The sequence below is a fragment of the Phocoena phocoena genome, chromosome 4 (genome assembly GCF_963924675.1).
Source record: "Phocoena phocoena chromosome 4, mPhoPho1.1, whole genome shotgun sequence".
Taxonomy (NCBI): Eukaryota; Metazoa; Chordata; class Mammalia; order Artiodactyla; family Phocoenidae; genus Phocoena; species Phocoena phocoena.
The window spans coordinates 85,850,135-85,873,589 of NC_089222.1; the positions used below are offsets into that span (position 1 = coordinate 85,850,135).

At 44.5% G+C, this 23,455-nt stretch overlaps 1 protein-coding gene across 2 annotated transcripts in view; it reads left to right on the forward strand.

Moving 5' to 3' along the window:
• DRD3 (dopamine receptor D3) overlaps positions 1 to 22,846 on the forward strand; it is a 36,048-nt gene extending 13,202 nt beyond the window's left edge. Inside the window, exons 3-7 of one of the 2 annotated variants that reach the window (XM_065876260.1) lie at positions 9,514 to 9,656; positions 16,694 to 16,890; positions 21,228 to 21,363; positions 21,463 to 21,510; positions 22,650 to 22,846. In XM_065876260.1, the coding sequence (XP_065732332.1) occupies positions 9,514 to 9,656; positions 16,694 to 16,890; positions 21,228 to 21,363; positions 21,463 to 21,510; positions 22,650 to 22,846 (721 nt within the window). Of the gene's footprint in view, positions 1 to 9,513; positions 9,657 to 16,693; positions 16,891 to 21,227; positions 21,511 to 22,649 lie in introns of both variants that reach the window. The other variant, XM_065876259.1, reaches the window with a different exon arrangement.
• The last annotated feature ends 609 nt before the right edge of the window (positions 22,847 to 23,455 follow it).

Consider the following 23,455-nt stretch of genomic DNA (forward strand, 5'->3'; position numbering starts at 1 on the left):
TAGACTTCTGCCACAGCCTCCTAATTGGCCCTTCAACCACTCTCAGAATTATTCCCCCAGAAGTAAAGCCCGAATGTCTATTGCCCTACTCAAAACCCTTCAGTGTCTCCCTGGCCTGTGGAATAAAAACTGAAGTTACCTTCACAGCCTAAGATTCAAAGTTTTCCACAATATGGCCTCACGTTAGTTTTTCAATCTCATCTCTTTCTGGGTTGCCCTCTAGCCCTCTCATGCTCCAAGGCCGATCACACTGGCCCCCTTTTCTGTGAAGCCCTTCCAAATGTCTACAGCTTAATTCAGTCACCCCTGTACTCTCACAGTGCTTCCTCTGTAACCATTTGTGGCATCTCCAGGCTCCCTTTGCAGGAGTCCTAATACACGTCCTCCTCACCTCCCCAAGTGTGACATTCACGTGACCCACTGTTGTGCCCTCTGTATCAACAGCCCTAAACTTCCTTGCATGTGTATAACCAAAGAATGGGCATAAAAACCCTATCCTCTAGTGATACTGCAAACCCAACCAGACAACTCGGTGGGCTTTGACTTTTATCATTTGCTTGCCATCACTTGACTTTTATTACTTGATTGGCTAGCCTGAGAAGGAAAATTAAAGAACGTGTCCATAATGCTGAAACTAATACCATTAAAGAATGTGTTAAAAATAAAGGGATACAATTGCATAATTGTAGATATACCCAAAAAATCCACATTGATTTGTATACTTAGATGAATTGTGTGGTATGCAAATTATATCTTGATAAAGCTGTTAAAAAGTGAAGGGATAGTTAGTGATTTTATAATATGTTTAGCTCTCTGAGAACAGAGTTCCTCCAATAACATCTAAGTTTTTTGTGTGATTTCCGGACATTTAGTACATGTTTTAGTACATGCTTTCAGAAATATATCATTTACAGAAGTAATAGACTGCATCTGGTTTGCTATATCATCACCTCCACCACCCCAAACTATTATATCATCCTAGTTCCTCATTACCTGTGAATCTCCCTGCTGTGCCTATTACAGAGCTTTGAACAAGGAATATTAAACCAGGGAATTTCCCTGGCGGTCCAGTGGTTAAGGCTCCGCGCTTTCACTGCCGAGGGCACAGGTTCAGTCCCTGGCAAGGGAACTAAGATTCCGCAAGCCACCTGCTGCGGCCAAAAAAAAAAAAAAGGGAATATTAACTGAATCCTGAATCTGGTGGTCCCTGCCTGAGGGTAGCCAATGCTTATACCACAAATATGCACCTTCAGAAAGGACATGAGAGAGTAGGATCAGATCAGCCTTGGAGGAGGGAGGGAAGAGCTGTATAAAGAGAGCTTCTAGAAGAGGCTCTGGGACAGCCCCCCCCCCCCCCCCCAGCCTTCCAGTTCCGACCCTACCCTCTACCATCTTGGAAAGTGTGCCTATACACTCCACCCACACACATTCTCACACATGCCGCTGGCAGGTGAGGCTGTGCAGGCTGTGCACTGGAGTGTGGGAACTGAATTCAGCCAAGGGCTTCATTGCCAAGCCTTGAGTAAACCAAGAGAGGGTGCCCTTTACCGGGCAGGAAAGGGTATCTTTTTGTAACTTGCACAAAAGTACCATTTTGTTGGCAGCGGTCATGCTTAATACACGCTTCTACTTGCACCACCTAGTAGATACAACCAACAAGAACAAACCTTGAACTGGCTTCTGTCCCATACAGGAAGAACTCCCAGAATGCATACCATTCACCTACCTGCAACCTGAGGAACAAGTCCTGCCTTAGACCGCAAAGGACAAAGATGCACCCCTCTTGGCCTGTAGGTCTATATGAACCAATCCTCACCAAACTTCAAAATGGAGCCTCCTTTCTCTTCTAGGACTGAAAATAGGCCTTGGAAAAGCCGTCTCCATTATCCTTCACAGCAGTTTGCAGTACACAGCATTAAATTCTGTTCATGGGATGCCAAATAGTTGGTCAATTCATTAAAAATGCAGTCATTCATGCAGACCTTTGGTCTTCACACAATGCTAGTCACCCGTCTGACATACTTGACCAAATGGATTCAGCATTTTTTGGTCATGAAGCCCTGATCTGTAATAACAGGGTGGTAAGAGATAGGAAAGAAAAGGAAATGATAAAAGGGTTTTTGAAAGCAAGTAATGCCATTGTCATTAGATTCGTAGGCATAGCTCTGGATGTTGGGATTAATGCCGCCTTTTCTTTTGTAAAAAGCAGAGTGGGTGAGCACAACCCCCTAACCCGCCCTTGGCTCCTTGCCTCCCAGTAGGCCAGCCCCCTCCCGCCACATCCTGGGTCAGAACTAACTCGGGGAGAGGGCTGAGAAAGTGTCAAAGGAGCAGGACAAGATCCGAGCAAGCGGTGAGAATTCAAGTCCTCCGCAAGGAGCCCAGGAATAATGCAACCAAATTCATTCACCAGGGAGTTCTTTAAGTGGCTCTCAAACGGCACCCATCACATAGGCAAGCCTCCGCGTCTCTGCAGCGAGCACAATAGGTACCAGATGAGTCACCGGCACCTTGGATTTTTAGTTTGCATCTAAATAAGCACTTTATGTTTGCAAAGGGCTTTCCAGTCATTTGCAAAAAGCTTTCTCCTTCAACCATTCCGTGAGGGGAGTCCACGGAACTAAAGATTTATTGAGCCCCCTGTCTGACCAAATAAAAGGTGGTGAAAAGCAGCCCTCACAGAGCTCGGAGGCTCATTAAACCCAGGCGGGGAGTTAGACTCAGGTCCTCCCACCCAGCCCAGCCTCCTTCCTCCCCCACTGCCGCTTCCCCGGGACGCACCTTCCTCTTTTCACACACACACACACACACACACACACACACACACACACACACCTCCCTCCCACTTGGGGACAGGGCCCCAGGCAGAGGTCGAATTCTGTGAGGATCCTGAAACCTTCAGCAGAGTGACAAGCCCACGGACCCCTGTCACAGAATTGGGAGTCATAAGGGGCGTTAGAGTTTAACTCATTTGTGCAGAAATGAGTTAAACTAAATGCCCCCACGGGGACCCGTAGCCTCTTAGGTCTGAAACTAGAACCTGAGTCTCCCAACTCCCACACCACCGGTCTGTCTGGCCCCTTCATTGGTGGAGGCGGGGATGGGACACCGAGGGAGGGGCCTCTGGCCATGCCGGCACCCAGTTTTCTAGGTGCTATTTCCTGGGACTAAACCAGTCACATTTCCTTTGTCTTCAGTGCCCTGGCTACCTCTGTGCTAATCCTAACTTGAGTGAATCTAAAGGCAACAGCGGTAGAAATAGCTACCATTTCTTTAGCATGTACTACGTGCCGGGCACCAAGAGCTTGTCATTATCGCTAACCCTCACGACATCCCAGCAAGGTAGGTGTATTACCCGCACTCTACAGGTAAGGATTCTTAAGACTAGACTGTGTGGGTAACCTTGCCCAGACTACACAGCTGGTAGGTGCAGGAGAGGGGGTTCAGCCAGCCTCTTTCTACTCCAGCTCACTGCCTTTCTCAGAGGCTTAGCCTACTCTGGGCCCCTAGCTCTGGGTCACACTGCATGGCTGGAAATCCTGGCTTTCACTTAATAGCAAGGTGAACTTGAGCAAGTCAGTTAACCTCACTGGGCCTCAGTTCCCTGACCTGTTTAGGGGAGATCAGAGCAAAAGCGTTGTTATGAAGAGTAAATGAGCTAATGTTTGTAAAGGACTTCGAATGGTTGCCTGGCACCTAGAAAGTGCTGTATACTTGTTTGTTTGAGAAATAAATAAATTTAATGTTCCCTGATAATCAGGAATAAGGGGCAGACACCCCTAAACTCACTGATACGAGCAATCGCAGATCCCTTGGGCTAGCACAGTAATAATGACAATAATAATAATACTGTCTTTTGAATGCTTAAGATGGACCGGGCATATTGTGCTAAAACACTTCCCAGAGATCCTCGCATTCAACACGCATAACAGCTCTATCAGGCGGACTCATTATCCCCCTCGTGCGATGAGGAAGCTGGGTCTCAAAGAAGTCACATCTGTGGTCCAGGTCACAAGGTTCAGAGGCAGGCCAAGCGGGATTCAGACGCTAATCAGTCTGTTTCCAACGTCCATTGACTTACCCACTGAGCACACTGCCAGCGTTCTGGCCACGCCAGAAAAGACCCAAAAAGCTAGGAGCTCAAAGGGAGGCGGCTGGCCAGGTAGCGATTGGGCAGCACGCGCAGCGCGCGCTCACGCTCTGACCGAAGACCCGGAAGAGCCGGGTGAGCGCATCGGGCCCACGCCCAGCCCAGCCCTGACCTGCGGTCGGTCATCGGCGATCGATTCGGGAGGAGATCAGAGGCTGAGCAGTCTGCTTGAGTTGGAATTCAGGGTGCCTGCAGGGCTGCAGGAACTAGGGGGGCCGAGCTTTCCCTCCCCGCCTCCCCACTGGGGGCCTGGAGAGCCCCCAGGTGAGCCGTGAACTTCTCACCCCGCCGCGCTGGCTGGGTTCTTGCTGCATTCTGGTGCCCTCCGATGGCCAATGCCGGAACAGCCTCTGTGTTTCAGCCCCGATGGCAAGCTTCCTGGCGTTTTTCACCCTAGAAAAAATTTGGCGCGGCGGTGTTGGCGGGGGGGGGGTGTCTGATTTATTCTAAAAGTTTAATCGTGTTTTAAAACTAAGAAGAAAAAATATATAAATGTAACAGTGGTAAACGTAGTCTCATCTCTCACTTCTTACCCAAGTTAACAAGAGTTTTGACACAGAAATTTTCCCTAATGCAGACTTTCTCCAACTTGTCTAATCTTGTAAGATGCACTTGCTTGTTAAAAATACAAACTTCTGGAGTGGAACAAGTATCCAAGGGTGTGGCCTTGGAATATGTGTTTTAACAGGACCCCCGGAAATTAATACAATCAAGCTAATTGATGGGGAAACTCAGTTCTGGGTAGCCGCAATGCTCTCAAAGTACAAACCACCTTTCAGTGCCACGTTTCCTGAGGAAGCCCTTGTCCCCCGTAAGGCCTCAGAGACTTCCAGTGCCCTTGGCAGGGAGCAGGGCACCCAGGAGAGACCTGGCCTCGGAGACTGGTACCACCAGCTGTGGGAACTTGATTTCATCATGCAACCTCTCTATGTCCTTGATTCCTCCTTTATAAAATGGAGCCAATGCTCCCTACACTTACCGACTCATTGAATTAATGGGAGTCTCCAAGAAGTTGCTGAATATTAAAGCGGATCTAGGAAAGTGTGCAACATTCAGTGGTGGGCTTGGAGTCAGCTTGTAATGGCTAGTGGGAACTGATTGGCAAAATTTTAGTTTTTTGAGTCGGTTATTAAACCATTGGTGTAACTTGAAGTGGACAAGGGTGGGAGTATTTGTACCACAGAAATTGACAAATGGTATAAATTAGGGCTTCTTTCCACCTGCAGAGCCAGTTGTTAGGCATTTAGCAGCACACTACCAAATTATGGAATGGTCGGGTTCTTTTACATCCAAGGTCATTACGTAAATGAAGGCCAACAGGTCTGGACAGGAAGAAGTGTGCCATACCTTTCCTTCCCGACCCTCATCAGCTCTTTGGCCAGGACAGCTGCGGGGCTTCAGGCTCAGCCTCTCCTCTACGGTGCCTCAGGGATCACTGCTAAGGGCCAGACCCTGGTTGACATATTTGACGTGAAGCCCCAGCTCACTGCCCCAGCAGAGTCGGAAGTCCTGAGAGAGTGAGAGGCCTGGAGGAGTGCCAGGTGCTGCTTGCCCTGCTCCTTTATTGCCAAGTTAGGGATTCAAGGGAGGATCTATAGTGTATGTGCATCAGGAGAAGGGAACTGGGTTGTCATGGGCCTTCCTTGAGCCTGGTGGTGGGATCGTAATTTGACCTTATTAAATAAGGACTCTATTTCTCCCTCTTGACAAAGAAGCCACCTCTGTCACATGTTAGGGTGCCAAGGCCAAGTTCTGCAGAGTCTGCCTCCATCTGAGCCCTCAGAGCTGACTCTCAGGCTGCTCTTTGGGGATACAAATGTTAACACGTGAACTCTAAGGCCAGATGCATATAAGGCAGATGAGTCAGGTGGCTGGCACATATAGGAGGAGCATCAGGGAGCACTACCCCACCCCCTCCAGCCCAGGGTCTGTCCTTCCCTTCCTCAGCCCCAAGCCTTGAGGTGTACAAGAGGAGCTAAGGGGGTTCCTGCTCTGCATCTGGCCTCCAGGTTCCCTGGACACTGACGAGACAATGAAAAATTGAGCATATGTACTATTTACAATTGCCAAGATATGGAAGCAACCTAAATGTCCATCAACAGATGAATGAATAAAGAAGATGTGGTATATATATACACAATGGAATATTACTCAGGCATAAAAAAAGAATGAAATAATGCCATTTGCAGCAACATGGATGGACCTAGAGATTATCATACTAAGTGAAGTTAGACAGAGAGAGACAAATATCACATATCACTTATATGTGGAATCTAAAAAAAAAATGATACAGATGAACTTACTTACAAAACAGAAACAGACTCACAAACATAGAAAAATACTTATGCTTACCAAAGGGGAAAGGTGGACAGGACAGATAAATTAGGAATTTGGGAGTAACATATACACACTACTATATGTAAAATAGATAAAGCAAGGACCTACTGTATAGCACAGGGAACTATACTCAATATTTTGTAATAACCTATATGGGAAAAGAATCTGAAAAAGAATGTATATATAACTGATTCACTTTGCTGTATACTTGAAACTAACACATTGTAAATCAACTATACTTCAATAATAAATAAATAAATAATAAATAAATAAATAAAAATTGAGCATATGTAGACCCAGCTATATATATTAGATCCCTTGAGCTGGGCTAGGATTAGAATTGTCCTCTTATGAGGAAGGAGGCCTTCAGAGTCCATGAGGCAGTCAACAGCTTCTTACTACTTGCTTTGTACAAGGACCTATATGGAATACCAAGGCTATAAGATGATTTGAGCCATTAAGTAACTTAAATCCTATGGGGTCTATCTCTCTCCAGCCATGAGGCAAGTCCAATAATGCAGGCAGAAGGGCAACGTGATTGATTGGCATAGGAGTGCTATGCATTCAGAGTTAGAGGTCTCTGTAAGATAGAAGGACTGGGAAGGTTACTGGAGAGCTGATCTGGGATTAAAGGAGAGAAAAAATGAGCTACCCAGGGAAGGAAAAGGGATAATGGATTGAACAAAGACTGTTGAAGATAACCCGTCACTAGACCAGTATGGCTGCAGTTATATGTTAAGTGTCAGGGTCCAACGGAAGGTCAGGTTGGCTGGGCAAGTTGGGGTCATGTTGAGGAAGGCCAAGTATTGACGTTGTATTTGTTTTCTGTTGCTGTGTAACAAATTATCACAAATGTAGTGACTTTATATCCATTTTTAATCTCACAGGTCAAAAAGTCTGTGCACCATGTAGGTAGGTTCTCTGCCAAAGGTCTCACAAAGCGGAAAATGAGGTGTAGGCTGACTTGTGTTTTCGTCTTCCAAACTTATTCAGGTAGTCAGTAGAATTCAGTTCCTTGCAGTTATAAGATTGAGGTTCCCACTTTCTTGGTGGTTGTCAACCAGGGGCTGTTCTCAGCTCACATAGGCCTTTTGCTGTTCCTTGCCAAATGATCTTTTCCCAAATATGGCAGTTTGCCCCTTGCAGGCCAGGAAGGTAATTTCTCATGCTTTGAATCTCTCTGAATTAAGGAAGGGCTCAGTCCCTTTCAAGGGCTCACCTTGATAATTATCAGTCTCACCCAATATAATCTCCTTTTAGATTTACTCAGTCTGTTGATTTGTAATCCAATCACAGGATTTCTACTAGTTCTACAGTGCATAAATCTTGGGGGCCATCTTAGAATTATGTCTATTTCAGACAGTTTTCATCTGAGTCGGGGGGAACATGGGGTGGGGTGGACATGATGAAATCTAGTTGGGGACTTAGCAATAGGAGACCAGCCAGGAGGCTGTGGCCATCACAGAGAAAAAGTGGTAGAAAAGAAATGCATGGATAATGGGGAAGATACCATAATGGGTAAATTTACAGGACCTGCTGTCCTTCTGCCTAAAATGTTCTTCTCCTACCTTCCCTCATGACTGGCTCCCTCTCACCCCACTCATTTTCCTACCCACTTATGTCATCTGCCCCTTCTTTACATCCTCCACTATCCTTAAACACATCACCCAGCTTACTTCCTTCGTGATACTCATTTTATATTAACATTTTTTTCATCTATCTACTCCACTCAACTCCCAGCTCAGTAAGGACAGAGACAATGTCCCACTTGCACATCTCTGTATTTCCAGAATAAGACCTGGTATATAGTGAGAACTCAATAAATATTGAATGAATGAAAGGCTAAATGAATGGGTGAGCAAATGATATGGAAGGGCCAAAGAAGAGTCAAAAAGCCTGAGCGTTGGGTGTGGATGTCTGGAAGAAAGGCAGGAAGTGGAAGCAGATTAAGAGATGTAGGGAAATAGGAAGATATATTTCAGATAATTTGAGTTTGGGACAACCATGGAGCAATCGTGCAGGTAAGTCCAATAAGCAGCTGTAAATGTATGTGTGGATATACCACAGAAAAGACAACAATATCCAACAAGAATAAGAAACTGTGCTTTGACCATGTAAAAGCATGTGCTGTAGAGCGAATGTTTGTGCCCCCCCCCAAAATTCATATGTTAAAATCCTAACTGCCAACGTGATGGTATAGGAGGTGGGACCTTTGGGTGGTGATTAGGGCTCCACCCTCATGCATGAGATTAGTGCCCTTATAAAAAAGACTCCAGAGAGCTCCCCTCAGCCCTCCCACCGTGTGAGAACACAACAAGAAGACTGCCGTCTACAAGCCAAGAAGTGGGTTTTCACCAGGCACCAAATCTGCCAGCACATTGATGCTGGACTTCCCAGCCTCCTGAACTGTGAAATATAAATATTTATTGTTTAAGTCACCCAGTGTATGGTATTTTTGATATAGCAGCCCAAGCAGATTAAGACAGCATGAAAACTTGATTTTAAAATAAGCCTTCATTGGATATTACTCATCTCTATTTACAAGATCTCTGCTACTTGGAATAGTTGTCACTACGAGGGTTAGAATTAATGTTAGGATACAGGCAAGGCTAAACATCCTCTTTGGGCACAGTTCCATCATGATCTGAAAAACTGTGGGAGAACGTAAAGGCACACAAACCAGCATCTAGAGTCTTCAAGATTAAGGGTGTGTGAATATAAGGCTGGGATATGCTGGGCCGTCAACCAGCACTGGTAAGAAGCTCTCCGGCAACCCAGTGTTGCTATGCTATGCTTTTTATTCTTTCTCCCTTTCTCTGCTCACCTCTCTCAATGAGTACTTCATCTATCTTGTCTCAGCCTTTCTGCTATGTTCGCTCAAATACCCCTTTCTCTCTAAGTTTCTCCAACCAAATTATTTTTCTCCTACCACAAGTATCAACCTGAGTATTTCTCTAGTAACCTCTTTCAACTTGTCTTTAGAACCTTTCTCATCATGTCTATCCTCTCTCCCCTCCCTTTCACAGGTACACTGCAGTGGTCATGCCAGTTCACTACCAACATGGCACAGGACAGAGCTCCTGTCGGCGTGTGACCCTCATGATCACGGCTGTCTGGGTGCTGGCCTTTGCTGTGTCTTGCCCTCTCCTCTTTGGCTTCAACACCACAGGTAACAATGACGGCCCCACTTCCAATAGCGGCGTGATTCACAGCACATCTGAATGGTTGTGAGTGGTGCTCTGACCCCTGGTCAATATAATCAAACGAGGATGCTATAGACTGCAAAGCGTTGGCCTTTGCTGATTACAAATAAAATAGACAACAAAACCTCTTCAATTAAGGGCACAGGAATCACGTTCTGCCCCAATTAATGAAAAGTCTGCTTACTCCTATTTTGAAAGAAAAGCCATTGTATTCATTTGAAGAAATGTGCCAGTTAAAAAACTATGCTATATGAATAATTCAGGTGAAGTTTACTAACGAAAAGATGGTAATTCGTAATGGATTTACAATGCAAAATAACATATCATGAAAGCCCTGGAGTAGGGTATACAGTTCTAACTTTTTATTCAATAAAAATCATTTCTGGTGTTTGGGAACTAGGATGAATTCCTAAATTACTGGAGGATGTATTTTATATTTTTTAATATACAAAAATTTTGGCCATGGTGCTTGGCACATGGTACATCTTCTATGGGATGGATGGATGGATGGATGGGTGGACGGACAAATGGATGAACAATGTGTATATCTGAGTTGTCTGGGATTTTAGATATGACACCAATCCAAACTGACACCTCACAGTGCCTTCAGTGTCTGTTCCATGACCATCTTTCAGCCTCAAGAATTTCACGTGTTGAGTGGAAACTATTAGCACATATAGTATAGTTACAGGTATTGAAAATAAACAGTGTTCACTAAGAGAGAACTGATTGACTCATGTTCTAGTGTTCATCTGGATTCCTTATTTTCTCCATTTGAATTGATTCATTCAATTCCTACTATGTTCCAGGTTCATGAATTGCTGGTATATATGTACAAGTCACGTAGCTGTGTACTTATGTGTATACAGATATATTATAGGTGACACATTACATATAAATACAGGCAAATCTTCACTTATATATAGTCTTCAAAGAGTCATTTGCTGGTCAATTATTTAGAAGTCAAAATACATTTAGGAAGACGGAGGCTCTGGAGTCAGAAAAATCTAGATTCAAACTCCAGTTCGGCCGCTTAACAGCTGTGTCTGCTTGAACAAGCTACTTCACTTTTCTAAGTTAAGCTTCCTTGTTGATAAATTTGGGATAACAATATAGCACAGGATAAACTTGAACAAAATCAAGTATGTGGACTAGGTCTATGTATTTAGTTAGGAAGTTTTCAATATTTATTTTTATATATGGCCTCCTACAAGTAAGTCCAGCAACTTCATCTCTAAAATTGTATGTTAGGTTGAACTCTTTATAATAGATGACATATTACTGCATGTGTCATAAGTCTTTACTTATTACTGTTCAGGGTTGTAATCAAACCATGCGTATCTTTATATGTGATTCAGGGTGAATTTTGACTCCCTATAATTTTCATTGACTCTAGAATCTAAGCCTACATATGTTATAACTCCACTCTACCTCCTTCACAGAGTTCTTTTACAAGTAAGTGTGGATTAAATTGGGATAACATCCATAGATGTGCCAAACACATATCACCTGCTCAAGGTTAGGCTTGTTTCTCTGCAGCATTAGAGGTTAAGTAGCCAAGTTATCCAACAAAGATGTGCCTGGTTAACTCAGGGTGTTCCTAAAATATGTTGGTATTGTCTTTGCGTTACTCTTTAATGCTTCCCATTGTCAGTCACCAATGTCACGTTATAAACACAAACATGCGTGTGCACGCACATGCACCAAGGCGACATTCTCTAACACGACTGTAGAAGCTGGCTCTGGCGCTCAAATACCATTTCAATGAGTCTAAAGGTGCTTTGGGGGTTAGTCCGATAACTAAGCCACCTTCTATATCCATGTTTCTATGAGAAAATGCCTTCTAAGTTGGAATTTGTAGTATGGGCCACTTCCTGCCACTGCTAGACCAAGGCAGTCCTTAACCCGGCCAGCAGCAAAGCCCCACCAACTTTTGCTGGGCCGAGTGATTCCTCTTCCTCATTCTTAGAGGCTGGCAGGGGCGGTCTTTCTCATGTGCACGAGCGGGCACACACACACACACACACCTGGTAACACTTAGTCAAAATCTGACATAAGACAGAGTTCCCAGTTAAAGTCAACATATAAAGTGAAGAAGAATGAGGACCTAATGCAGTGTTGTTGCCACCAGTGAGATCATTATTGTTTCAGAAACAAAACTCAGAAAAATCTTTCCAAAAGGATTTTCAAATATAGAATTGAGAAGGCAAAAAAGGCTCATGACTTACCACGTATAGGCTCACTTCTTTCTCATCTCTCTCTCTCTCTGTCTCTTACTTATAAATTTATTAATTAGGCTACAGTAGGCTCTCCACGTATTCATGTATTGTGCTCAAGTGTCAGGTCCATTGTAAAAGCCCAGTAGATACTAGCTAGTGTTATTGTTGTTACTATTATTATGTATTAGAAAAGTTCCTGTGCCTCAAAATTTAACTATGCCCCTGCTCCAAGGGATATCTAAACAGTGGTAGTCCTTGCTCTGCTCTCAGGGAATTCGTAAGCAGGACTCAAGGCAGAGAAGCCCCACTGGCATTCTCTGCCTCAGTCTGACCTTCACAGCAAAGCTTCATTATCTTGATAGATGTGGGTTCCTCCAGCACCTCTTACAGCTCTAAGGAATTTCCCAAGTTCATTCAAAAGCCCAATATAAATGACTTCTCTTGGCCATTTTTTTCTGCTCCTCCTGTGAGAAGGAGAAAAGGGCAGGATACTGCCAACAACACCTGATATTGGCAGTGGCCGGACTTTCATGAGGTGCAACACAAAACAGAACTTTCTGGCAGGGCTCTTCTTTTAAGGAAATGGGCTGCCACGTGGGACTCTGAATTGTCAGAGAATGTAACGTAGAGGAAAGTTGAACTTCAGGTTCTTCTATCTTGGAATTGCTCTTATTGCCCGAAAAAGAATGACATGCATGTCTGGATGCACACATAAAGCAGGATCTTGGGTCACAGAGAGTTCCAGGACTGTGGGGCCTGGCTGACCCGTGTCGCCCCAGGTCCCAGCAGAGACCCAGCAGTCAGGAGCCAAATATCACATCATCAACAGCCCCTGATAGCAGCAGAGGATGGAGTGTTAGTACTAGAGGAAATCTGAAAGATCCCTGACCCTTTTATTTTACAGATAAGAAAAATAACTAGTATTTAAATTTCTGTTAAATCAGATAGCTATTGGGTTATTAAAAATTCCAGAATGGATAAGCAGTAGCTGGTGACCAGGGTTTAAGAAACTTTCAAGGGCAGAAGAACTTAAAGTTGAGAAAGTCCTACCAACTGACTTAATTTTCCTCTGAAACAAAGAAATGGAGGAGGGCTATTTAGATTTTAGCAATAGAACGCCTCACCTGGCTTTCAGAACCCTGCATCTGGGGGTAGGGGGACTTGGTTGAGAAGCACAAAGAGAATACTAGGTTCTTCCTCGATCAAATTCATTAAGATCTCCTGTCTTTGGAAACAAATTGAGGACAAATCCTTCAATGAGCTAGAAGTTCATGAATCTCTCAACTCAACTTGCTTTTGACTTTGCCATTCACATGACTGTGGGACTCAAGTTCCCAGGCTAGCCCACGTAAGATATTTAGTGAGCACAGCGCCTTGAATACAGCGGGCGCTCTGTAAACTTGTGTTGAATGAGTCAGTGGATGAGTCCTCATCATCATTCTTTCCTCCTTAGCTGTTGAGATTAGTTGGGATAAACATCCCAGTCGCGGAGGATGGGGGGTAGCCTCCTGGCCTTCCCTATTATGCTCCAGCTAGCGACCGCTGATGTGTTTATGGAAAATGTTCATCTGTACAGTTTGCTCATTTATTCATCATTCATGTATTCATGCATTCAATAACTGTTATGCTGACAGCACACTACCCTTTCAGTTAAATAATCAAGACAAAGCACCTCATCTCCTGGGGAAGCCTAGCTCCTGGGGGCCTCACTGCCCTCACCACCTCCTCAGGACTCAGCAGAGAGAAGCTTTCAGAATTGGCCGTGTGTGCTGTTTCACTCTGCACTGCCCACAGGACACACACCCAGGCCAGGCCTGGCGGAGGCTGGGGCAGGGCCCCATTCACTGCCCAACGGCCTCCAGCATCACTCTGCCTGCTGACAGGCCTCACGGGGCGCATAACATGGAGAAATTCTGGGAGAGGCTGCAAAACTCTGTCTAAGGACAGGCGGCTGTTTCTCAGGTAGGGAAGGAAGGAAGGGATGACAATGCAGGTTCAGGGACTGTATACTGAAGATCATTGATCAGCGATTTCGAAATAACTATGTGCTCTCTCTTCACTCTGTTTCTCATACATATCCTTTCAATATTTCAACGTTTCAATATTCAGTGTTTTTAATGGAAAAATAAATACTTGCACATGATAAAACATAAGGTATAATGAGGTATATATACAGACTTACCTGTACGTCTCCCTTCTACCCTAGATTGCCAGTCCCCCTGTCCCCTCCCTAGAAGTGAACACCCATATTCTTAAAAGATAATGCTCGGGACTTCCCTGGAGATCTAGTGGTTAAGACTCCAAGCTTCCACTGCAGGGCGCATGGGTTCAATCCCTGGTCAGGGAACTAAGATCCCGCACACCACGCGTGAAGCAAGTGCATACACACACCCGTGCATGGACACATGTGAGTGTGTGTGTGTGTCCATGTTTACACAAATGGAAGCATACTATGCCCACTCTGGCTCCTGGCTTTTTAAATGTAGTAGTTAATATATAAAATATAGAGGTCAGCCTCCCAAAGCCCAGAGGAGGATAGAGAAGGGTAGATGATATATCTGCAGAGACGCATGGGGACTATCTAGCACACCAAGGATGGTGACAAGACGAATAGGGGGAAAGTGACCCTGCCACCCCTCTGACCCCCTCTCACTACAAAACGTGCTGAGGTACCTCCTCATTAGAGGAGGCATTTCAATCATAGTCAGACGCTGACAGCAGGGGAGCTGACAGCAGGGGAGGGGTGATCACTGCCAGCATGGCTCCTTACAGATTCAGAAAGACCTCGAGCTGCCTCCCTATCCTTACTCCCAACCCCACTCCCCTAGAAGACCAGAAAATGCCATTTTGGTGACCACTGTTCAGAGTTTTATGAGCCATTTCCTAAAAGATGATGATATAGGCTTTGGTGAGATGACATTAATTTTACCTGAATTTTACCCCCCTACCAAGAGAATCAGAGAATTAGGAGTAGCTCATAAAGATTCTGGTGGCAGTGCCGTCATTAAAATGCCTGACTGAGCACTGAATACATGCTTTCTTGTTCATTTTGTTTTAATTCTTAGCTGTTGCTCCCTTCTCTCCCCCACAAATATTGTTCCCTATAAGTCTCTCTCCAAATTTTCACTCCAAGTGATACCTTCCCTTTCAAGTTCAAAAAGCTCAGAGGAAGTATATAATAAATAATAGTAAAGAACAAATAATAATAATAGTTACCATTTCGTCTCACAACCATTACATGAGACAATATTTTTGTCCTTCTTTTACAGAACATGAAACTGAGGCTTGGCATAGTTCAGTAACATGCCCAAGGTCACACAGTTAGTAAATGGAGACCTGGGTCTCCCACTTCAGGCTGCCTGGCCTCTACCTACCTCCGTAGACCAAGAAGCAGAATGAGGGGACCATGTGGCCACGGCCCTCTCCCCACCAGTTCACATCTGAGGCTGCATCTTCCGAGGCCAGAGTTTGGGTTGGAGAATGCCCATCCCTTTATTAAGATTGGCTGGATGTGCCAACACCTGTTGCTGACAGGACGAAGTGCAAATTTGTCGTGTCCCAATAGTAGAGGGAAGTGGAGAGTCAAAATCATAGAAAGAACATTGGTTTGGGGGTCAAAATGACTGGAGGAACACATCCAGACTGTGTGTTGTTAGGCCACTTACTGAATAGCTCTAAGCCTTAGTCTGCTCATCTGAGAATAGAGACGGTAATGGCACCTGCCTACGTCATGTTGCACATTTATTAGGTAAGATAATGTGTCTAAAGCCCTTGGAATCACCTGGAAGATATTAGTTTCCTTCCACTTTCTTTTTCAAGATGGGGCAAGTTGTAGGCCTTACTCTGGCTACTGGAGGGTCTCAACATCTGCTAGTGAAGAAGACAAAGCTGCAGGGCCCCCTAAGGAGGAAGGGCAGGAGCGTTTCAGGACATAAAGCAAGGATGTGCCTCGATTCACATTGCCCATGATGACAGTACGTTTACTGGCCCTTTTCCCATCTCAACCCTGAGCAGTACTGGGATTCGCCGAGAAATAGACTTGCCTGTATTCAGCCACCACCTGCCCGACAACTCAGATTCAAAACCGGGGACCTGGCATTCTCAGCAAAGAAGCCTTCCTCTTTTCTTTCATTGCATGCAACGACCCTCTGATGCCTCCACACAGGCAGGCCCTTTTCTGGGGGCCGCATCCCTCCTGGGAGCCTCTGCTCTGCTGCTCTGTGACACCCCCCGACCCCCGCCTCCCAGGCCGCGTTCCTCTGTGACGCTTAGCGCAGCATACGGAAGGGATCGTCTGTCTGTCTAGACTGGGAGCTCCTTCAAGGGAGGACACTGTGTCTTATTCATCTTTGCAGCCCCATTGTAGAGCAGTGTCTGGCATGTGATCATCGGTAAATTTTCTTTTTAGTGAACTGTGCGTGACATCGGAATGAATTAGACCTCCTACTCTCAGCGAGAGGACGACGTAGGTGTCTGAGATGGCACCCTCACGAGTTAACAATCAGGCCATGTGTGCTAATTGCACAGTAAAGGGCTGTGGGGCACAAAGGAAGTAAGAGTCACTCCTGACTGAGAAAATCAAGCAAGGAAGCCTCCACGGAGGAGGCAGCACATAGACCAGGACATGATGAGGGGGTAGGTGGGACTGGCCAGTGCTTCTCGAAGCTCCACTGTGGATTCGATGGTGGAGACACCATACATGATGTGGGGTCATATTTTGTGCTCCCCACCGAAGTCCCATACTTGGCCAACTACTTTGCTTTCTCCCCTTCTCTCACTCACAGGAGACCCCAGCATCTGCTCCATCTCCAACCCTGACTTTGTCCTCTACTCTTCAGTGGTGTCCTTCTACCTGCCCTTTGGAGTGACTGTCCTCGTCTATGCCAGGATCTACGTGGTATTGAGACAGAGGAGACGGAAACGGATCCTCACTCGACAGAACAGTCAGTGCATCAGCGTCAGGCCCGGCTTCCCCCAACAGGTAAGCACCCTGGAGGGGCAGAAGGAAGACAACACCCAGCCCCGTGGCCTCCAGCCTTGTGTCCAGCAGTGCATGCTTTTGCCTGTTCTGCCACATCGGGGACCCACATCTGATACCCACCTTTTAATCTGCAGATATTGGCTAGGCTTTAAAGGTAGGAAATCAAATCTCAAAAGTGCACTGATAGTCTTCCCTAGAGCACACTTGACTTAGCAAGATGATAGGATAGCTTCTGGGCTTCTTCTGCTCCCCTTCAAAGTCTTTCATTGCCCCTAAATGGCCAGCTGTTCAGATGTCACACAGGTATGAAGTTTTAGTGTGGTAGCTTTACCATTGGCTGATGCCGGGTTTCCAGGAATGACTTTTTGGCCAGATCATTACATCAGGAATCACTGGGGGGTCCATTGAAACTTCTTGTCCTTTCTAGATCTGCCTCTGTGTTGAGGCACTAACCAGATGAGGGAATGGGAGATGCTGATGACACATTTTACTAGGTCTTTCAAGGCTCTGAAAAGGAAGGTCACTGAAATCTTCTGATTGCTTGGGCTGTGAATTCTGCTCATTCCAGTGTCTGGCACATGCTTCAAGGTGTACTTGAAGCATGAATGGATGAATACCAATCACCTGCAATCTTCTAGGGAAGAGACAGCAGGAATATTATACAGCCTCTGCCTTCATGTAGCTTAGAATCTTAGACAAGCCGATAAAACACACCTCCACCCAAAATTAATGAGCAGCCCAACACTGACTGGGACGTTTGCCAAATGTGAGATGAAGACAACTAAGCATCTAAATACTAGATGCTGGAGAGGTTATGAGAAGATAAAGGTCAGTATGCTCCGGAAAGGCTTCATAGAGTAAGAATTGAGTTTGATGTTGAAGGAAGGTACACTTTGGATGTCTAGATCAACCTATAATGACTTGAATGAGAATCAGAACCTCGAACTCAAAGTCCCAAGACTTGCGTAGAGCAAAACTATTGGCCCCTGCGAAATAGGAGGTCAGGACCCAAGACGGAGGATATGAACACACTGTATTCAAAGCATTGTCACCTATATGGCCCAACTATGTAGAGCTTAACCCACAACTGTTTTTCCTTCAACCCACCCTAGTCTTCCTGGCTACGGTTGCATCCTATGTGACAGTTTTTCAATAAGGGCCAGATTTCCATCAGATGCCATGGGGAAAATGGTGAGTAAGCCATGCCTTTGACTGTAGGAAAAGAATAAGAGACCCTTTCTCAAGTCATTGGCTCGACTTAATTCCGCTTCCACCCCAAAATCAAATTTAGCGCCAAGCTCACACTTGCATCTGTAATAAATAACAGATCTGAGACTCTACCTGATTTGAGCTTCAGAATAGGCATTATCAAATAATATTCCAAAAGCATAGGACTGTTGAGGTAGATCCCAATGACCAGAGCCAATGACTCTTGGATGTGTTGTGAAGATACCATCCAGAACAACCTGCATTAGAGGAAACAGGGCATCGCTGAAACAGACATGGGCAGATCCAAGAAACGCCGAAAAGGGAGACTAATGGGAAACCTTCAAGTGCCGTATTTGCTATTAAATATGGGGAAAACTGAGACAATTTCATAGTCACCCTGGTTCTTATCCTTCCAATTCAAACCAGCCCCAAGAAAGCCAAGTGCTGCATGGAGCCTGAAGGTGTTAGATAAAAGACCAGTATTCCTCTCCCTGAGCTCCACAGCCAAGTAAATATTAGGAACGAAGCTTCAAAAACCCATGATGATGAATGTCTAAGCCTTGTCTAATCTCCGTATAGTTAATTAACCACTTTTACATGGGCCGGATGTAGCTGTTACAGACTCTTGCTGTAAACGATTTTTTTTAATAGATAAGAGATTTAAAGTCCAAGAAGGCTCCAAGGCCAAAAGAAGGAAAACCGTTGACTATGGAGGAGAGATGGAAGAGTCAAGAAGCTGGCGTTGTCTGGAGTGTGGAGAATTAGGTTCTGTCCTGCCATCTGGGAGTGGAGGGCTCTGCCAGGCAGATCCAACGCAATCCAATGTTTCTTCATGTCAGTCATGGAGGTGGTGATAAAAGTTTGCAGAGAGAGCTGAAAAGTACACTCATCAATATAGAATCTTGGAAGAATCACTTTCCTTCTACATGACTGAATTTCCAAATCTGTGAAATGGAGACAAGCTATACTAGATCAGTGTTCTCAAATACGAGATTTCATAAATTTTTTTTTTTTTTTTGGCTGTGCTGGGTCTTCGTTGCTGTGTGGGCTTTCTCTAGCTGCAGCGAGCGGGGCCTACTCTTCACTGTGGTGCATGGGCTTCTCATTGCAGTGGTTTCTCTTGTTGTGGAGCATGGGCTCTCGACGCACAGGCTTCAGTCGTTGCAGCACGCAGGCTCAGTAGTTGCGGCACGCAGGTCCTAGAGTGCAGGCTCAGTAGTTGTGGCGCACGGGCTTAGTTGCTCCGCTGCAAATGGGATCTTCCCGGACCAGGGATAGAACCCATGTCCCCTGCATTGGCAGGTGGATTCTTAAGTACTGGGTCACCAGGGAAGTCCCAAATCTGAGATTTCATAAGCACTCCCAAAAATTTGTCCCTAGTCCTTTAGTTTCAGAAATAATGCATCTTTTAGAAGATGCCAGCTCAATCATAAAATATAATCTTGGTTACAAATGGTCATTCAGATAAAACATGGTATACTTACATTAATTATTAGAAAATGAAAACCAAATTTAAAAAAAACTATGTTATGATAGAATTCCTACAAACACCTCTGTGGAGCACAGTTTTTAAGACACTAAATAATCTTGAAGCCCACTTACATTCATTCATTTATTCAACAATGTTTCTAAGTTTGTACAGTGTACCAGCCCTGTGTGTCTAGAAAACTATGATTCCTTGAACTAAGGAGAGACTAGTGAAAGTTCTTGGTTGTTGACACTGACTAACTTACGTAAAAAAGGAATTTACTGGAAGGATATCAAGTAGCTCAGACTCAACGAGAAGGCTGAAGAACAGCTTCAGAAGATACTGTTCATGCCTAAGGAAGAATCTGGTTCAAATACCTAGGACACTGAACATTGACTGTCACCACTGCTAGATGAATTCTGAAGTCTCCCTGCTTCATGAGCTCTAATTCAAGGTTGTAGGTGCGAATCTCCAATTGGCTGGGCTTGATTCAGGTACCAGAGTTCTAGCTGCCCAGTGGGGAGGTCGGGGAAAGTGAATATCTGGCTTTTATGGCTTTGCTAAGGGTGCTGGGGAGTCCTGCCTTCTACTCAAGATTGACACAGCATCTGATTTTTCAAACATGGAAAGAAGTTCAGACGTTGGCACACACACGTCCTCCCAAAATACCAGAAACTTTCACATATCTTCAGTTTCCTACTCTCAGAGTCTGTTCATCCCAAACCTGTTTCTTTTCATTTATTTTCTGTTTTACCAATGAGGCTCAGAGACATTTAATTAACTTGCCCAGGATGCATCAACTAAGGAGGAAGCTAAGATGAAAATCCTGGGTTTTTAAAACTTTTTATTATTGAAAATTTCAAAACTAAAAAAGTAGAAAGACAAATATAACTAAGCCTTCAGTAGTCGTCAGCCAGCTCCAGCAATTATCAACTCATGGCCCCGTCTTCTTTCAACTACACTCCCACCTACATTCACACAGCCCCACTGGATTGTTATGAAGCACATTTCAAACATAACAACATTTCAGCCAAACATATTTCTCTAAGGCTCTCTAAAGGATATGGGCTCTTTCATAAAACACGTAACCACAATACCACATCACACTAAAAAATTTAATAATAATTCCCTACTATCATTAAATATCCAGTCAATGTTAAAATTTCCCCAATTGTCTTACAGATTTTTTATAGTTGGTTTATTTGAATCAAAATTCAAATAAGACCCATACCTGGTGAGTGGTGGTGGTGTTGTCACTGCAATTTATTTGTTGAAGAAACTGAGTCATTTGCCTTATCATTTCCCACTTTCCAGATTTTTCTGCTTACATCTCAATGGTGCCATTTAACATTTTCCTCTGTGTATCCAGGTCATTCTACCTTAAAAAGGCCAGGCTATAATTGTATTCTGCCCTCCTCCAGGGATTATTGTGATTCTCAAATGTTCTTTATGTGGTAGGTGCTTTTGAGTTGTAAAGGCGGAAGCAGATTTTGTTTACCTTCACTTCCCATGAGCCCACCACTCTCAGAGGCACCCTCTGTAGGTTTCACACAATGATGGCTCCTTCTTCCTTCATTGCATTCTGTTTCTCTTTCAGGAACATTCAGAAGATAAACAATATCCCCAGAAATGTCAGGACCCTCTCTTGTTACACCTACAGCCCCTCTCCCCTGGTCAGACACACATGGAGCTGAAGCGCTACTACAGCATCTGCCAAGATACTGTCTTGGGAAGACCAGGCTTCCAAGAAGGGGAAGGAGAGTTGAAAAGGGAGGGGAGGACTCGGAACTCCCTCAGCCCCACCATGGCACCTAAGCTCAGCTTAGAGGTTCGAAAACTCAGTAATGGCAGGCTGTCGACATCCCTGAAGCTGGGCCCCCTGCAACCTCGGGGAGTGCCACTGCGGGAGAAGAAGGCAACCCAGATGCTGGTCATGGTGCTTGGTGAGTCAGGTTAAGTTGGGATGGGTTGGATTACGTTGAGTTAGGTTGAGTTCAATGGAGCTGGTGGAGGATACTAAGGTAACCATATTTAACAGAAATTGGAAATCCAACGACTGTAATATTTATAAATGTTTATAATGTAAATGAAAAGAGTTTGTGAATAAATCTTAACTCTGGTGGAAATTCAAAACACCTAGACTGAAATTTATGAAACCGAACAAGTCACATAATTGAGCTGTGTGTCGTGTCTATCACTTGGAATTATAATGGATAAATCAAATAATAAGTAAGATAATGATTCATTAAAAGCATCTAGCACATACTGGATATTTCCTACCTGCTTACCTATTTTAAAATATTAAGTGAAAAATGTGAGAATGCCAAAAGACTACTGTCATATGGTATTATAACATCTAGATTATTTTAAATACAGAGAAAAAAAGACTGAAAATTAATTCACTCAGATGTCAAAAGTGATTGTCTTTGTGTGGTGGGTGATTATTTCACTTCTTTCTACTTTTGCATATTTACCCAGTTTTCCATACTGTATAAAATCAGGGCTGGTTTTTATAGTAGAAAAATATAAATTTATTTAAATAAAGAAATTAAAAATTGATAAGTTGTGGTACCATACAGAGTTAGTGACGGTGAACATATCTTGTTCACTGTCACAGACAAGCCCCAAACTACTCATGTCTTAGGGACTTCTCATGTCCAGGGAACCTCTATGTTAATCCCCTCAACAACCTTAACTATATGAATTGCATCTTTAAGGTCTTTTTTCCTATCAGTGCCTAGGAACATGTCTTGCATGGATAGACATAAAATAAATATTTGAATTGAATTGAGAAGTAGAAAAGACTAGCGAAGGACTATCTAAAGATCAAAGCAGAAAACTGATTTAGGAGCAAAGGCTTGGGATGAATCAAAGATGTTAGCATCTAGTTTTCTCACCTAAAAAAAAAAAAAAAAGTGACTAATCACACCTGCTTCATAGGGTTGGTGTAAAAATTAAAAGGGTATGTGAAACTTCCAGCGTAGTAGCTGCCGTAAAGTAGACAACTGTGACTCATTTCCATGTTACAACAAAGGGAGTAAACAAACCCCTGACCCAGTTTTTCTCTTCCTTTGCAACCTAGGGACCTTCATTGTCTGCTGGCTGCCCTTCTTCTTGACCCACATTCTCAATACCCACTGCCAAGCATGCCACGTGTCCCCAGAGCTCTACAGTGCCACCACGTGGCTGGGCTACGTGAACAGCGCCCTGAACCCTGTGATCTATACCACCTTCAACATCGAGTTCCGAAAAGCCTTCCTCAAGATCCTGTCTTGCTGAAGGAGGAGGGAAGACTCCCTGTGCCCACATTTAGCTGCCAGGCCACCGGGCCACTGGCCAGGGCCTGCTCAAAATACAGTGCGATGTCTGCTGGCATGTGGCAGGAAGAAGATTCCCGAAGGCAAGATGTCCCTGAGTAGCAGGTGTAATGAACTGCTTCCTCCAGAACAGACAGTTCTACCTCCCCAGCTAAACTCTGACTTCACTCTGGCAATCTTCAAGTCGTTCGGAGGCCCCCAAGTGATAAGCAGTAATTCGGCGAGAAGATGATAGAACATGACTCCACACACAAACACAGTTTTCATCAGAGGCATGATTCATTATAGCGAAGGAAAAATGAACAGATCTCATCATTCTCAACTTGCCAAGGGTCCTTGAAATCTCAGCCAGTAAACCGTCTTGCAGACAGCCAGTCTCACTTCCTTCAAACTTCTAATTAACTGTCAGGCTAACCTTGTACTTTCGTGGGTCCACTCTCTTTGGTCATTCCTTTCATTCGTTGCATCCTGAAATACAATAGCAAGGCCAATGCTTCCACCTCTCTGTAGAACCTGATTGGCTACATTTGATTTGGGAAATTCCTCACCCTGAGGGAAACATGGTCCCACA